Source organism: Pterocles gutturalis, unplaced genomic scaffold, assembly GCF_000699245.1.
Source record: "Pterocles gutturalis isolate BGI_N339 unplaced genomic scaffold, ASM69924v1 scaffold3495, whole genome shotgun sequence".
NCBI lineage: Eukaryota > Metazoa > Chordata > Aves > Pterocliformes > Pteroclidae > Pterocles > Pterocles gutturalis.
This window is the reverse complement of record NW_010143107.1, coordinates 27,626-45,279: the sequence shown is the minus strand read 5'-3', so window position 1 is coordinate 45,279 and position 17,654 is coordinate 27,626. Positions and strand designations below refer to the sequence as shown.

Here is a 17,654-nt window from a genome sequence, read left to right as displayed (position 1 = left end):
TTTGCTCCTGTCATTTGCTTTGCATTCTAAGATCTAACTTATCTAATTGCTTTTCTTTCATTTGTGGTGACAGCTCTGCATCTTCCCATCATCTTCAAAGTATCAAGTTAGATATTTAAATTGCTGCATGTGATTGTCAAACGCTCAAGAATTTTCTGACTTAATGTGTCACATTCATCTGTGGTGTCTCAGAGTGTGAACTTTTAAGATAATGTCTTTCTATGCTTTTGTACAGTCTCTAAGACAAGGGAAATCTAATCTTCATATGCAACTTCCCTTGTTATTAGTGTACCTGATTATCTCTTAATCTCTTTCTTTTGCTTTATTTACGTATTTCTTTTTGAAGAGTTTGTCTCTACCTTTTTCTTCCTTCCCACTGTTAAATTTGGAATTACTTATGTAGTTATCACTTGCTTATCATAGTTCTTTGACTTATGACCTGTAGATAGGAGGTTTATGGAATAACTTACCTTTTTAATTTTGCTTTCAATCACTTTAAAGTCTGAAGTCCTCTTCAAACAAGTTTTGCCAGCTGTTACCGGTCACTAGACCTCATTCCTATTTCAGTTCTTCTTTCAAGGCAAATATGTTTGATCTTCCTTGCCCAGTGTTCCAGGTATTCCTTGTCTCTAAATAATCTTCTTCTGTCACCTGTGCTGCTGCTGGGATTCAGTTACTCCTGATGTGCACTGGAAACCTGCCCAATAATCCCTCCATTTCTGTCTTTGAAAGTGTCCTGTCTCCAATGGGGGCCAGAATGCTCTGGCCTTTTCCATGTTCTCTGAGAAGAAATACTGTCTTTGTCCTGTGCTTTCTGATGTATACTGATTCTTCTCTTTGCTTTGGTCAAAGCTACCTTTAAAAAAAAAAAAATTAAGATCTTCTGAATTCTCTGTTTTTGCTTGGGTTCTTTTAAATCATTACACTCATTTTCAGTCTTCTGAGGAATAGACAGGCCTGACAACCCAGTCTCCTTTTTCTGGCTGAAGATGGGTAATTACAGTTTTGACTGCATTGCTTAAATTTCATTTAAGTCATCTGCAAAATAGCTGTGATATTAAGTTTGTCTCTTCAGGTATGTGTTGAAACTTAACTAAATTTTGTAAAGTGCTCTGAGAGGCACTGAAATGCGAAGCATTATTGGCTTGTCCTGCTTCACCTACCTCATCCATGTGTCTTTATGCAACTCTAGGTTGTGGTTTAAGGCATTCAGCACTGCCTTTTCCCTGCCTTAGAGATGCTTTTAACACCTTTGACCCACATTGTGTCAGTGTGTAACCAGCTTTAGTGTGAATACCTCTCCATAAATATCAAATGCACTTCTAGTCTTAAAGAAACAGCAGAAATTTTTAATGAAATTTACATATCCCTAGAAGATGTGTATGTTGTGGACATTCAGGTGTTTACTTTGCCTCTATTATTGTGTTCCCTGTAAACACTATGAGCTTTAATTGTGTAGATTAGAAGTGTGAAACAAGAAACAACAGTACAAAGGATTCCGGCAGGCCAGGAACACATGAGTTCTGAGAACTTGTGAATATAGAACTGGGCTGTCTTGACTGGTTCGTCCATAAGGTTGTAGCCCTCTGTGTCTGCCACACTTGAATATTTAAAATATTCTTTTCTCTACAGTACTGTGGCAAGTTTTAATCTTATGTGGATCTTGGGTACTTTGGCCCAGCTCTTTTCCTTCCATTTCTTTCATCTACAGTCAGTACTTTATATTTTGCAAGTTGCTGGGTAAAATGTTACAAGTTTCATGTCTTCTGCAGGTGCTGTTCTTTGGATTTGGGTGGCTATTTTTCATGCGTAAGCTCTTCAAGGATTATGAGGTGAGAAGGGATCTTTCATTACAATTCTATATGTTAAAACCTACTCCCAAATATAGAAACATTTAAAAATCTGCATTTGGCTTTTTCCTCTCTTTAAGCCCTCTTATCTTATTATTAATTGTCTCTACCATTACTTTCTTTTTAATTTCATCTTGTACTTCTATTTGAGAGACTCCTAGAAATTTGAGGAAATGGGTTCTTCTGGGTCCAGTGAAAGTTTTAATATTGGTTACTGTTAAATAAAGAAAAATAATGGAGGAGGTGCAGGGGTAATAGAAAACTGTTTTGCCTTTTGCTTGGGTAAGCCTGCCTTATGTAATTGTAAAATTTTTGAGACAAAATCAAATACAGTGGTTAACTTTAAACTCAGTGAAGTGTCTTCAAAGTGGCTGAATTGTTTGTGAGGACTGAATGGGATAAAACTGCTGCATTCTCGTATCCCTAGAGGGTTATGAGACAATAGTCTAGGTCAGAGATGGCTTAAGTGTGAGTCAAATTCAGACCCCAAAAGTTTTTCTGGTGTGGATCTTATTTTTAAATCTAAGGTTAAGATCAGAGAGCTCTGTTAGCAAGGGTCTATCATTAGTCAAGTTGACATAGGTCATTGCATGCTTGATATCACTTCTGTGTAAGGCATCTCTGTTAAATGTGCCAATAGCTGCAATCAGTGTAATCCTGAGCAACTGATGAGTTTGCCCACTGCTTTCTAACAGGCTGTTGTTTTCTTGCCATTTAGATAAAGGGCAAGGTGCCTCAAAGCAAGAGACCCAGTTGTGTGCCATCCTACCTTGTGATTTGTTTTTGTTATGTGAGGGATATCAGGATGCCATTCTAGGAATGGAAATGCCTGAAATCTCTGTCTTGTTTTCTTCACTGCAGGTGCGACAGTACGTGGTCCAGGTGATCTTCTCTGTGACTTTTGCCTTCTCTTGTACCATGTTTGAACTCATAATCTTTGAGATTTTGGGAGTTCTGAACAGCAGGTGAGTCTGGGAGCTCACTCAAGGACTAGCCTGCCTTGTGTTCTGCAGCCACTTCAGTACAACTTCTAAATTAATGGATTAATCTTGGGTTGGAGAAATCATGTGAGAAAATTGTCAGCAACTTGATGAAGATGTTTGAGGATTTGTTTATTTGATGACATGAGACTAGAAGCCATAAGCTCCCAATTTTGTCTGCAGTTGCTATTAGTGTGGTCTAGGTCCTTAGGGCAAGGCTTTAGTCTTTGGCTTTTTTCCATTTGTGAAGTTAAAAGAAACTGTTTCTTTTATGGAAGTGTTGTAAAGCTTCAGATCATGCTGAAGAGCACTCTTCAGATGTTAAGGACTAGAGAAACTATAAGCACTAGTTTTTCTGTGGTGGTCGGAGCAGTGAATAAGATCTGAACCTAATCGTGGAGTGAAAACTACTTCTGTAATAATACAGTATTTGTGAATCAAAGGCACATCCTCAGTTGACGTAGGGTGAGGACTTCCACATAAAGGGTATGTTAAAAACTGTCTACTTCAGAAGTCAGTAGGAAAGAGAAGGTAGAACAGTAACACATAGAGGCTCGCTGGGATTCCCATTTCTTCTCTGTCATCATACTAGTATAAGAGAGCAGTTAAATGAGTTGAAAGGCAAGAGGTACAAAACTAATAAAAGGTAATGTTAGTTCTGACTGTGTGTTATTAATCTGTAGAGCTTGCAGCCAGAGAGATCACTGAGGAGAATGCTTTTATAAGCTTCAATAAAGGGCTGGACATCAATATAGAAGAAAATGTTTGCCTGTGAATTAGCTAGGAAAAGTGACAAAGATTCCTCATAATTTCTCCTTCCCCAAGGCGTAAAGAGGATATGAGTTAATATTGGGAACAGGACATGTACTTTTCTATTCAAGCTAAGTGAAAAGTCAGTTCAGCCAAGATGAATCTCGTCTGCATTTGACTAATCTCCTTTGGTCAGAGGGGTATTGATCATTTTGGTATGTATGCGTATTTTTAAATTATTGCTTTGCAATGTCTTGCATGCGAGACAACTCACTTTGATGTGAAACATATTGAATTATGAACATTAAATATTTTTAATATTTTCAGTTTGAATTAGCTCTTTTTTGACTCAACCACTCCTTATAAAATTGATTACTGCTTATACTTAGTTTTAATTTACTGTTCAACTAGATGAGCAGTAAAGCAAATAAATCATGGTGCAACTCGTGTTAGTCACCGTAGAAAATACAGTGTTTGATAGAACATCCCAGTGTGTTTTTCTGGATAGTTGTTAATTTTGAAATACACATTATTGAGCTCTATATTAAAAAACAAACAACCCCCCCCCAGAAAAAAACAGAAGCAAAACGAACAACCCCCCCTCCCCAATGCAAGCAACAAACAAAATCCAGAATATTCTTTGTGCTATTCTTTGTGTATTATGCAATGTTTGATTGTACTGACATGTGATCATCTTTGAGAAGTTTTTTGTATTATGATAACACGCTAATCAGTATTTTGGCTTTATTTTAGCTCTCGATATTTTCACTGGAAGCTGAACCTGTGTGTCATTTTGCTCATCCTAGTCTTCATGGTACCCTTCTACATTGGCTACTTTGTTGTGAGCAATATCAGATTGTGTGAGTACTTGGTTTATGGCAGTGGGGCTGTTAACTTGGGACTATGCATACAAAAAGAAATAACTTTTCTGAGAGAGAGAGAGAGATGTGTTGGTTAGTATCCCCATAGCTCCTTGCTTCCTCTGGCTTCCTTCTGGCTAGAAAACTTCCCTTTAGAACTTAATGCTTCAGGATGAAGTATTTATTGAGCAGTTAGGAGATACTTTACCTGACCCCAACAAATGTGGCTTTTCTTTATGGGTTTCAACAAAGTTGAGCACTTTAGAGTAATGTTAGAGGAATTTATTCCTTTACAATTAAGCTTGCAGCCAAACCCTGGAGCCCTTGGCAGGACTGTGTTGTTCTGATAGGGGGTAAAAGAAATGAGGCAGAGAAGCGAGAAGCTCAATCATTTTTTTTTTTTTTTTTTGCTTGCGACTGAATGAGGCCTCTTCCAAGCACTAATGGACACTTACCCTTGAGCTACTGATGTTCATCGCTCTTTTATTTTAAGTTTAGGCATGCAGGGTGGGAGTATTAAATGTGTAGTTTTGGCATGAAGATTAAGTTTTCAAGTTTTAAGTTCAGGCTCACACAAGAAAGAGGCAGCTAAGTAATTCCGTGTGCAGTCCTCTTCATACATCCATGGGAAAAAGCCAGAGTGGTTTGTTGCTGCATTAGTTCTTAAAAACGGTGGTGTCTCAAATAGTTGGTTCTGTAGGAGGTGAAGGGGTGCATTCTGCTAGTTGTAGCTCTATCAGTTGACACCTGTTTTGACCACCTGTGCTCAAAGCAGCCTTTGGACTGATGTAGCAATTTTGCAAACTAAAAAAAGCCCTAAAGGAAGAACTTTTTAAAATTGTGGTTTTTTTTTTTTTTTCCTTTCCGTTAGTGCACAGACAGAAGCTGCTTTTTGCATGTGTTCTGTGGTTGACGTTCATGTATTTCTTCTGGAAGTTGGGGGATCCATTTCCTATCCTCAGCCCAAAACATGGTGAGTTTCATTTTCTTGTTCATTCCTTCCCTCCTGAAAATAGGCTTTGGTATCTCACTTTTATCTTGTAGCTATTAAGTTATCTTAGCTTTACAGTTGTGACTGTAGAAAGTAGTTCTCGCATCTGAAGGTCTGCTCTGCTTTGAAAACTGCAATCTGATGGTTGTCAGACTGACAGCAATGGGTAGATGTATGTTGAATTATTTGCATTAATTTTCTTTCAATACCACAGGAAGGCTTTAGGGAAGTGAGTGAGTCCTAACTGAACCTAGGGTATGTAAGAACATGGCATACTTCTTGAGGACTTTCCTTCATTTTCAAAAAAAGTTGATCACAATTTTTATTCACTTGTTTCTGTTCTTTTGGAGACTACTTTATATCAGAAGAGAATTGACAACCCATCCTTCATCTGACTTTTTTCAGTCAGATTATGGTTTCTTATGACTGAAGTCAGATCAGTTTAACGTAGGTGGCTGTCCAGTTGATAAAACGTGTCAGGGTGCCTAAACACCAGAGCTATATAGACTGTAGCCAGCTTTAATACAGCTTCATACATCACCTGAGCCCAGAGACAGTACAGTTGCATGGTACTGGAATGTGAGTTGGTAAGACCTGCTGGACACCAGAGCTATTTATGTGCAGAATTGGCTTGGGTATCTCTGCATTGCAGTCACGGAACCAAGAGTATTTATAGTCTGCAGATACTGTGTGCACTTGTGTTAGTTCAGGTCCAACAGAGCTTGTTGACATACACATAACTGTACTGAATCCTTCCGGCACCTAAATGTGTCTTACAACACTGTAAGAACAGGACTATTTGTCACTTGGTTTTCCTGTGTAACTCGTGTTGCCATTAATCACTGGAGAATTGTTTGTTGTTGTTATTCTTCTCAACAGGTAAAATTCAGTCAGTTTAATTCCAGTTGGTGAATATGGCTGTCTGGATATATAACTGTAAGCTTAATCTTTCTGTTCTCTAGGAAGCTACTTTACTTTGTACTAATCTGTAAGAGGAAAAATGGAAGGATACCAGCTGCTGTAGGGCTGGCTCACCCTTTCATCTGTGATCCTAAAACTTTCCTAAGAGAACGTGTGCACCTGTGTTTTGTAATAGTGTTATTTGCCACTGAAATACAACAGCTAGTGTATAGTGCAGATCCCTCTGCCCAGTGTTTCATTGTAAAGACAAACATGTATCTGCTTTGAGTTGCAGAAGGTGCTTGAGTTGGCAGAATATAATAACCCAATGGGAATTTAGCCATGGGGTTTATGTAATCCTCTTCAGATCATTGAAGAGGTTCTGTGAGGCTGCATAACAACTGCAGATTTCCAGAACTGGTAGTGGGGTGTTTCCTGTTTTAAACTTCTGTTTTACAGGATGATACCTCCACTTAACAGTTGTACAGTGCCTTATCCTACCAAGTGTAGACATAAGGTTAGAGCAAATTATTCTAGGCTTTTTTTTCTGCTGTGCTGCCAAGGTGCTGCTGTCCTGCGTGTACTGGCAAGTCTTCTGCAGGGTTTTGTTGTGTGGCAGCAGCGTAATTCAGACAGGTAGGATCCTGTTGTGGAGGGAGACATGACAGGAAGCCATGCTTAATGAGCCCCTCACAATGCAGTACATTACCTGCAGTGTTTTTCTCAGTGTGCCCCACCCTGTTCACCTTTATGTATGGTGGTGTGTTGCAGCTGGGGAATTATTCTGACTACTGGGGTCCTTTCCAGTACCTGCACTGGCATCCTCTGTCAGGGGGTGCCTTGCCTGGGGGTGGTGATGGCAGTGTGCTGGACCTGGCAAATGCATAATCAATTAGGGCTCTGAGTTAGGAGCCCTGGTTGGTCTGCAGCTTGTTTAATATACCCAAGTTTGGGAACTCGCAGTAGAAGGAAGGTTATGCGTTACTCAATTACATGCTAGTATTTTAATAAAACTCTTATCTGAGTTGATAAAACATTTGACCTGATCACGAGAGTAGGGTTGCTGTGAGGGTTATGGGGGAGCATTGCTTTAACCAGTGGAATGTCATGGCATTTTGAAGGCACCTCTCTTTTAGCTGCTGCTATCTGACAGTGTGTGGGGCAAAAGGCCAGTGTATTGTAGCACATTCTGTAGCTGGTGTAAATCTCTATGCAGCTGCATATGACTGGGTGTCTCAGTCTCCCTTTGTGAAGTCTTTTTGCCTTGTTTTCATCATTTATTCCCCTTCTCTGAAGCATGAAATGTGGCTTGGCGCTTGGCCATCTTAGCTTTGCAACCATGTAAGCTCCAAATGTGCTGTGTGTGGCAGCTGCTCTATAACTAGCTCCCTAAAATGTGAGTGATGTTTAGTAGCACATGGCACTGTATTCTGAGAAGACAGGCTGAGAACTGTGTTTAATGACTGAGAAGAATAAATGCAACTTCAGTGCTTGGTATTGGTTACAGCACGGGCTTGATGTTCATGCTGTTTTACATTAATATATGTTTTCGAGTCCACTTAGTGCTCAGGTGGAATGCCTTGTTGGTGGTTACTTCAACAATGTGTGTGTGTCCACAAGATGAATACTGAACAGCCAGGAGCAGCATAACCTTTCCTGCTGTCATAACTCCATTGTCCTACAAGCACAAATTGAGCCTGATCTGAAGGGGTCACTTCTAATGACAATTAACTTTTACGTTAGGGCTTCCTCTCTATGGTCCAGATATTTTTGATCCAGTTTTCCAGGAGTAACTGGTTTGATAACTCTAATCTTGGTTATTGCAGAAGTGATTTTGCAGAAGGTGCCTGCTTTATAGCATCTGGTGGACTATCTGTGTTTCCACCTTAGCAAAGTGAAATCACTAAGGTCTTACTAATTTAGAACCAAAATGTTGACAGTTAGTCCCCTCCATATCTGTCTTAAGCTTCTTCATAGCTAGAGTTTCCCATCCCTCTTTTTAAGCATGGTAATATGCTTTCTGAGGGAGACTTTCTACCTATTTCTTTTCATAGTCCCTGTCCATACTTCACATTACCTCTGGTCATTGCAGTGTGAAGGTGGTTGGGTTCATTAAGCAGCTCTGTATGTCTGTTATGTTGTGAAGGCACCAGGTGTGGAGCAGAGTGAAGAGAGCAAGGTTACTAATGCCATGTTTTTCCTATCTCAGGAATCCTGTCTATAGAACAGCTCATCAGCCGCGTGGGTGTGATTGGGGTGACACTCATGGCTTTGCTGTCAGGATTTGGGGCCGTCAACTGTCCATACACTTACATGTCCTACTTTCTCAGGTAACTGCAGCCTTGTGAAATATTTTGTCCACCTTTTTGAGATTATTCTGCTTTTCCTGTGGCTTTGATTCAAGATTTTTCATAACTTTTTTTCTACCTATTGCTACGTCTATGTGCTAGAACTATTTCCATTGTTGAAGCATTTTCTCCTTATACAGACTTCTTCTTTGTTTCATGGGCATGTGCATATTTCCTCTGAAATGGGATAGCAGGCCTATTTGGGTGTTTTCATTTTGCAGGAATGTGACAGATGCAGATATTCTGGCTTTGGAGCGACGCCTCCTTCAGACTATGGACATGATTGTTAGCAAGAAAAAAAGGTGAGAAGGCAGCAGTAGCATGAAATGATTTATTTCAATGATTTTCAGTCAGCATGTTATAACATGGTTCTTGAAATTACCAAAATTATTAGTTCTGTTGGGACTATGTGTTCTAGTGAAACAGGTGGCTGATTTGGGTTGAGCTGTGTGGTGTTTCCTTCTGGCCTGATACATGACTTTGTTTTTTTTTCCTAGACATGTACACTAAATAGCACCCTTTCTTACTGCAGTGGCCCAGATTAGGCTTCCAAGACAAATTGTAAGTCTCTGGTTGCAGCTTGACTAGTCTGTAAGATGGGCACCTTTCTTTTCTGAATGAGTAAGTGACCCTTAAACTGCTGTAGCTGGCTCTTTTACTGGCAGTACCTTCAGTACAGCAATTGTTTCATACATATTGAGCTCTCTCCTGCCCTGTGGATCCAGTGTTTCCTGGTCAAAGCTGAAACAGGCTACTGAGCTGGTGTGGACACAGCTGTATTCTTGCAAAGGGCAACTTTTGTAGAACTGCAAAACATGGCTGGTGTGAATGTAGTGTAGCACACCAGTGTGCAATCAGAACTCTGCTTTTGTTGGTTTAGCTAATTCCATGTGCCGCAAGCAAAAAAGTTACTTTTGGAAACCATGTAATTTCATTTACACTGAAAATATTTTTGTCTGCTGTTAGAAATTGTGTATTACATGCCTTACTTGTTGTGCAGAATAAATACAATTACCATAGTCCCTTCAAAGGTTTGATTATCTTGACACTGAATTGTCACAGCAGTCCCGCAGACTTTACCTTTTATGTTTTAATGGGACCTTTTAATGTATGATGAGGGAGCTTTGGGGTAGTCTAGCCTTGTCAAATTAGTCACCAGTGTGTGTATCTGCTGATCAGTATTAGCATGTGAAAGTGAAGTTTAAAAGCATAACCTTTTTCTTCAGCTTTGAAAATGTTCAGTGGTGAACAAATGTTAACTCAGACTTTGAGGTCCTGTGTGAGATGGTAAGTAGTGAGAGAATTTAATTACTCAGGTCTAATTGATTTAATTGTCTAGGAGCATACTAAAATACTGGCTTTGCAGTTAATTGTGTAGTGCTGCTTCTCACACTGTGCTCCTTTGTTTTGTACAGCGTTTTTGGACCTCTGGCCCAGGGAGGGTGATGCTGGGGTAAAAGTTAAGGATGTCTGTGACTTGTAATTGACTAGCACTTTCTTGCCTTCCTATGGCCAGGAAATCTTCCGAATATAGTAGCTTTCTGTCATAGTTTGACCCTGGCTGGCAGCCAAACACCACTCAGCTGCTTGCTCACTCTCCCCCACCTCCTGGGGATGTGGGAGAGAATTAAAGGGGTAAAGGAAAAGGAAACTCGTGGGTTGAGATAAGAACAGTTTAACTAAACTACAATAATGTTGAAAAAAATAATGATTATAATAATAATGATAGTAATAATAGTTATATATACAAATGAGTGATACACAGTGAAACTGCTCACCACTCGATAACCAAGACTCAGCCTGTTCCCAGCCAATGATCCTGGAGCAGAGAGAAACTGCACTTCCGGAACAGAGATGAGAGCTTGAGCGTCCAAGAGACTGAGAGCTGACTGAGAGTGAGACGATAGAGAGCAAGAGAGCGAGCGAGAGACTGAGAGAGAGTGAGAGAAAAAGAGAGAGGACCCAGAGAGTGTTCACGAGAGAGAGAGAGAACTCCCAGACAGATCCTCATTTATATACTGGGCATGATGTGCATGATATGGAATATACCATTCGCCCATTTGATTTTCAGTCCTAAACGTAAAGTCGAATCCTAGGCTGGTAATTGGGGCTGTGCTCCCTCCCAGCTTCTGCTGCACCTGCAGACACTGGCACAGCAGAGAAGCTGAAGAGTCCTTGACTGTCCTGGCAGCAACTATAAACATCAGTGTGTTATCAGCCTTCTCCTCAGCACAAATCCAAAACATAGCCTCACACTGGGGGCTATGAAGAAAGTTAACTCTGTTTCAGCTGAAACCAGAACACTTTCTAACCATTACGAAGAGCCACATAAAGTGTGTTAATTGCTTGAGAATGATACTGAAGTTCATGTATTTGTGTTTAAAAAAAGAATAACACCCCCCACAAACTGTGTAGTCTCAGAAATGTGCAAGAAATAGCAGAAGCTCGAGTTCTGTAGATTTAGTTCTCTTTTGCTTTGACAGGGAGCTGTGGCTTGCATAATTGGACTATTTGCTTATATAAAACAGAGCTTAAAAAGTTGGATTTATATCAGTCCAAATGCAATCCAAGTAATTTGGCAGAACAACTGGTAATAGTAGTATTTTACAGCGTAGGGTAAATGCTATAGTTACATAAATTGTTGGTTATTTGTTGGCCACCTTTTTGATACTACTGGTAACTCAGAACTTCTCAATGCATGCAGGGGTTATAAGGCAATAGAACATTAATCTTTTTTGTTATCTTTGCTGAGCTTGACATTTCTTCTCATACCAACCCTTATTCATACTGGCTTCCTTGTCAGCAGGAGATAGTTGTTGAAATTTGTTTTCCCTGACGCTTTTTGCATAGGAATTATTGTTCTCTCCTTCCTGAGTGTAATCAAGTAAAGTCTGATGGAAACTCGCCTTTAAGGTTGACAGGTTCTTTATACTTCTTGCAGGTCTGACATAAGTAAGCCTCAGGTTTGAAATGCCTAGATACTGTGACACCATTGCTTCATTTTGCTTCATGTTAGAGTCAAATCAGCCTACCTGAAGTAGGTATATCACATACCTACACAGGCAAAGTGTGTGTTTTTTGCCTGTGGATCCTTTCTATGAGGTCTCCAGAACTCCTGACTGCTGTGTGGGTACAGAGCTCCCTGTCACCTCTCAAAAGAAAAGATTTGCATTTGTATATTTACAGCCTTGTGCTTCACCTTGACATATCTGCATTTTTGCTTTAATGCTGTAGATTGTTTGAGATGGAACGTGTGAATCGGGTTCTGGGAAGAAAGCAAGGTTTAAAAATGCAATTCTTATATTGGCAGCTATCAGGATGAATTGAATCGTTTTAAGATCTCTGTTTTTTGTAGTCTGTGGCCATATGTACTTTTATGTGTGCAATGTGGGGTGCCTCAAGGGTGTTTCTTCTGCTGGATGTGAAGGAGGAGTGATTTTTTATTTTTATTTTTTTATTACACTGCTTATCAACAACCTTGAAGAGGGCTCAATGCCAAATGTAGCAATACTGGATGCAGCTATAAGAGAAAGGGCCTAAACACTGTCAAATCATGGATCGTCTTGACAATCCTATGAATAGTTTTCAGCTTAGGAGTAGATAAGTGGCTCACAAATTTCGATGGGGAGAAATGTGAGGGAATGAGGCCAGAAGCCAGCACTGCTGGTGAGGATTATGCTGCAGTGCACATGGGAGTGTGAGGGACAATATGCAGCTGGTGCTGTAGTGTTGGAATTAGCTTTAGGAGTCACGTTCAGATTGTCTGAAGCATCCAGTGGTTCAGTCCGATAATGGATTTATGTGTTTCTGCTTCATAACAGCTTGTCATGCAGCCCAGTAGTGAGTGACAGCATATCAGAGAGTGCTGCTGCATGCCATCCAGCGCTCACAGTTCTGTGGAGGAGGCGGATGTGCAGTGATAAAGAAGAGGTGTTCAAGGGGAGAGGGGCACAGGAGAAGTCTTCTGATTCCTGAACTTGAGATAGCACAGTCATGTGTTTGAGGAAAGGAAAATGACTAATCATATGACTGAGAAATCCATTTGAATTTTTATTTTTAATTGGGTTTAAATCCCTTTAAGGATTGTAGCAGGATCCTGAGTGGAAGTCTTAGGAAGTGTCTCATTGAATCTCGCTTGATTAGATCTGAGCTCTACTCCAGAGCTAATCAAGATAATGTTATGAAGCAAGATTGGTGCTTAGGGGGGGAAAAAAGTGGGCATCTGTTTGCAGTGAATTTAGTTTAACAGTGTCTTCTAAGGAACTGGGTTTTGGTTGGTTTTTTGTCTTGTTTTGATTTTTTTATAAAAATACTTTATTCCTAAGGACTTGTGTTTTCTGTTCTTTCAGGATAGCAGTGGCTCATAGGACAATGTTCCAGAGAGGAGAAGTGCATAACAAACCCACTGGCTTCTGGGGAATGATAAAAAGTGTTACGACGTCTGTTCCAGGCAGTGAAAGTATCCTTCATCTGCATGCTACACCTGCCTTGGGAGGTGGCTCCAGCTTCTTTCTGTTTTGTAAAGGAAAGTGTTAGTTCGGCCAGTTACAAGGCATTTATTTCAACACGTTTCAGCAGTCTGAGCAAAAGGCTTAATGTCTCCTGGCAAGTTTGTTCTCTAGCACTGTACTGTCTGACCTTTTGTCCTGGGGTTGGATACGTAGTTTTAAGTGTGACGCAGTTGGGAGTCCTATGCTGCTGCCATGCCCTATAAATATGCTGTTGCGTCACCATAGTTGAGGTGTACAGCAGGTTGCAGGACAGATGTGCATACTTATGGTGTCACATTGCAGATGTCTACCCCATCACATCTCTGGTGTGGGAGGCAGCTTTCTGTTCTGATGTATCCTCTGCTCGTATGACTGACCTGCATGTGTGTTTTTCTCATAACTTGAAATATGCTCTTCCAGAATGGAGAACCTGTGATGTACTTTAGTAAAACAGCTGGGTTGGATGAGGTGCTGGAACAATTTACCTAGCCTATAGTTGGCTTTCTGGCCATGTTGGAAAGCCATGAGAAAACGAAGGGCAGGAAGCAGCTTCCTGACCAAAGAAATTGCTCTCATGATATAGGCTGGCTGCTGGTGCTATACCAGTGTGACAAAAAGGTGGATAGGAACATGTGAACAGAGGTTGTTCTGCCCGTATGAAAGGGGTAGAAGGAATCTGTTGGGAATTACAAGGGTCTGTGTTTCTCTAACTTACAGTTGCCTACCAACAGTTTTTGCCGGACCACCTAAAGCATGCAGTTTGCATATTTAAGGCTGTGGACTCTTCTTCCTCTCTTTTCCCACTCTGTTAAAATCAGAATTTGGCTATTTGACTAGACTCTTCATGACTAGACTCTTCATAATAGTCATTAGTCTCTTGGAGCAGTTACTCCCCAGTTTTGTTCAGGGAGGTGATGTAACATATGATGATGCACTTCAGTGACAAGGGACATTGATCAGAGTGAAGCAGCAGTCTTTGAGAGCTCTGGTTCTATTTTGCAATGTTTCCCAGGCAGAGGAATAAAGACCTTGCTGCATGACTGCCTAAATACTGTGTACTGCCTACCTTCTTAAAATGGAGTATCGTGCAATATATGTATCCTTGAGATTTCTTTGGGTGAAGTATTAACAAGGAGCATTAAGACTGAATCAAAAAACTGATCTGGCTCAACAAAGTGTTCACAGCATTAGATGTAGCCCTTGGGCTGAAGGTGGGGAATGTTTTATTTTTAATAAAGAATTTATGGTGTATTCTAGCCTTGACTATGCTGGTTTGCCAGATCTGTCCCTTATCCAGCAAGAAGTGGATGCCCTAGAAGAGCTGAGTCGTCAGCTTTTCCTCGAAACTGCTGACTTGCATGCGACAAAGGTATATAGCAAACTAACTGCCCAGATGGGTGTTGGAAGGCCAGAGTAGTTTGAAAGAGAGTGTATGTTACAAGAAATCGTAGCAGGTAAATGTTGAAATGTTGTGATGCAGTGGAGTGAGGATCTGTTTCTTTAATTTGGGGTCTAGATGGCAGTTTTTTCCAGTTCAGATACGTACTGGAGTCCGCCCCATGTCCCTAAAGCCATTCAGAAACTTTTTAATTTAAATTTTTAATTTCAGAAACATTTGAAGAGGTGTAGAAGGATAAAGCTGTGTTTGCTACTTTGATGCTCCATTAAAATTTTGTGTTGTGGGTGACTGTGGAAATGATATAATTTTTTTTGTGTTCTGTTCCCCTCCCTCCTTTTGTATTTCCAGGAGAGAATAGAGTACTCCAAAACTTTCCAGGGAAAATACTTTAATTTTTTGGGTTATTTTTTCTCCATCTATTGTGTCTGGAAAATCTTCATGGTATGTAAATGTTTTCTTGCATTTTATGTGGACATATGCAAATGTCACACCCTGTGTAGATTATGCTGTATATGCAGTTCATTAAGTAATGCTCCAGTTTCTTTAAAATCCTGCTTTTAGAAATTCTGAAATAAACTGGCCCTTGGATCTATCTTTCTGTATAGAGCATTAGACAAGCAATTCTTGCATTTGTGCATTTTGCACCTTCTTAGACAATCCTGCGAACTCTCTTCCCCTTTCCTTGGTGATACAAAGCAAGAATCATGTGTGTGTCTTACGTGTAATAATGAGGTATGCTTTTTGTTTTCTTGTTTGAATGTAAATCCATCTCTTTCTCACAGGCAACCATCAATATTGTATTTGACCGTGTGGGGAAGACTGATCCAGTCACAAGAGGAATTGAGATCACTGTAAATTATCTGGGAATCCAGTTTGATGTGAGACTTTATTAATTCTTACAGCCTTGCCAGCAATTCCTATCTTATCTAAATAAAATCATACTGCTGATAGGGAGAGAGTGATAGAACTCAGAGAATGTCGCTTTGACTTCTGACTTATTGAGGAGGAAAGGAAAATGCACCATGAACTTTGCTTTCACACTGATTTTGTGCTGGGATGGTAATGTGGTCTTGTCAGAGAGACTGATTTGCTTGTTTGTTTTGGGCAAATGGAAAAATGTTAGTCAACTTGCTTAGATTAATACATTTATCTACAGAGTAATTACGTTTGCCTGTACACATAGGTGTTTTGTCATTTACACTTTTAAAATATATCTCTGTGAATGTAGGGTTTTTTGTGACTGGTGTAAGCTAAATCTGCTTTTTCTTATGTCTTTGGAGAAAACAGTTGCTAATATATTTGTGAAAATGTCTGTTATATAAATCTATCTACAAGGGATATCTGTACAATTAGGAAATACAAAGACCTTGAAGAATTGGCATCTATACAATATGGTGTAAATGGGGTTAGTGTTAGAGATTTAACTGTGTTCTTCTTGCTGATACAGGTTAAATTCTGGTCTCAGCACATTTCCTTTATTCTTGTTGGAATAATCATTGTTACCTCTATCAGAGGATTGTTAATTACACTTACAAAGGTAAGTGCCAGGAAACTCTTACATGGTTTTGTAAGAGATAGATCTTTATACGGGGCAAATACAGTCTAAACTTTAAATACCTATTTATATTTTAAATATCTGAATATAAATCCTTGCAGAGGGAGGAAGAAAGGAAAAATATCTTCTGCAGTATATTCCCCCCACTCAGTCTCTATTATTACTACTCTCGGGAAGAGATGTAGATGTTAAATGAGATGTTAAATGTAAGCAAGGATTCAAAATGATGCTGTAGCCAGGGCTTATTAGTAAGGTTGATGAGATGGTGGTTGAAAGAATTTAGATCGCTTAATTTGAGCTGCAGGTTCTTTAAGTAGAACTGGAAAGCCATTAACTCGAGGCATGCGACTCATTTTGTTGACCTGGCTTTTGGTACCTAAGCTTAAACATTAATATATATCCTTATATGACTTTTACCACATGGTGCCACTGGCTTAAGGAGATTCATGTTTAAGACTAAGACTGCAGATTTCTAAAAGTAAGGTACAGGCAGCCCTCCAGAAAGTATGCTTTTTATTATTTTTTTTTTTTATGAAGAAGCATGGAATGGTATGTAACTTTCTTGCTATCCTAAGGCACATTGGACTTAGCTGACTGCTTATTCCCAGTGCTTTTTTTTTCTAGTTCTTCTATGCCATTTCCAGCAGCAAGTCCTCCAATGTTATTGTTCTGCTTCTAGCACAGATCATGGTGAGTATGTAGAACCGTAGGCACACCTGTATACATTTATGCATGCATACTTCTTTGTATGTGTATACATATACATATAATAAGGTCTTTGTAGGCTGACCGTCTTAGCCACATAGTCAATTGTGAAATAATTGCTACTTTCTTTTTTTTAATTTGCAGGGTATGTACTTTGTGTCATCAGTGCTTCTGATCCGGATGAGTATGCCTCTAGAGTATCGCACTATTATTACAGAAGTCCTGGGAGAGCTCCAATTCAACTTTTATCATCGTTGGTTTGATGTTATATTCCTAGTTAGCGCTCTATCCAGTATCCTGTTTCTCTATTTAGCACACAAACAAGCCCCAGAGAAGCATATGGCCCTCTAGGTAAGGACTGCGGTCACGCACTGCTCCCTGTCCTTTCTACTGGACTGCTGCAACTCCTGTGTACTGCAAAACTTGAAGAGAGACAGGACTGTTCTCTGTGTTCCAGCAGTGTAACTGGCTCTTTGAACTTCCACACGTGTCTTCATCAAGCTCTGTGGCTCATTTTGTTAAGGTGCCACAGCTTGAAGTAAAGGGGATGCGTGTATTGAATGTAAGAAAGTTCATTGCCAAGGTATAAGGCACTCCTTGGTACACCAGTAGCTAGGAGCATCGGAACTTGCATAATAGGCTATCTGAGGTAAGACCTCCTACTGTCAGAAGAAAATCTTCAGAAGAACATCTTCATAGAAGGCACCAAGGAAATACGATTGTTCTTTTGAAAATCAACTCATAAATAGAATTCAGAGGATGGCAATTCTGGAGTTGAATGTTTGAGTCTGTGGAATTAAATAAGCTTTTGTAATATCTCACACAA

General features: G+C 39.9%; 1 protein-coding gene across 2 annotated transcripts; it reads left to right on the top strand.

Annotated features, from left to right (window-relative positions):
• Window positions 1–471: 471 nt before the first annotated feature.
• On the top strand, window positions 472–17,640 carry LOC104469869 (Golgi pH regulator). 2 transcript variants are annotated; one of them, XM_010084590.1, is made up of 14 exons: window positions 472–507; window positions 1,773–1,832; window positions 2,712–2,815; window positions 4,334–4,440; window positions 5,312–5,413; window positions 8,541–8,661; window positions 8,901–8,981; window positions 13,029–13,138; window positions 14,450–14,538; window positions 14,917–15,009; window positions 15,351–15,446; window positions 16,016–16,105; window positions 16,748–16,813; window positions 16,973–17,640. In XM_010084590.1, the coding sequence occupies exons 2-14, from the start codon at window positions 1,806–1,808 to the stop codon at window positions 17,177–17,179; spliced, it is 1,293 nt and encodes a 430-aa protein (XP_010082892.1). In that variant the 5' UTR covers window positions 472–507; window positions 1,773–1,805; the 3' UTR covers window positions 17,180–17,640. The 2 variants fall into 2 exon arrangements, with proteins under 2 accessions (XP_010082892.1, XP_010082891.1); XM_010084589.1 differs by lacking the exon at window positions 472–507 and having other exon boundaries at window positions 1,764–1,832.
• The last annotated feature ends 14 nt before the right edge of the window (window positions 17,641–17,654 follow it).

Excerpts from the sequence above, each read along its gene's own strand:
- LOC104469869 (XM_010084590.1), top strand. The coding sequence starts at position 1,806 with ATGCGTAAGCTCTTCAAGGATTATGAG. Across the intron at positions 14,539-14,916 it reads CTGACTTGCATGCGACAAAG|GAGAGAATAGAGTACTCCAA; the intron begins GTATATAGCAAA and ends TTGTATTTCCAG. Across the intron at positions 16,106-16,747 it reads TGTTAATTACACTTACAAAG|TTCTTCTATGCCATTTCCAG; the intron begins GTAAGTGCCAGG and ends TTTTTTTTCTAG.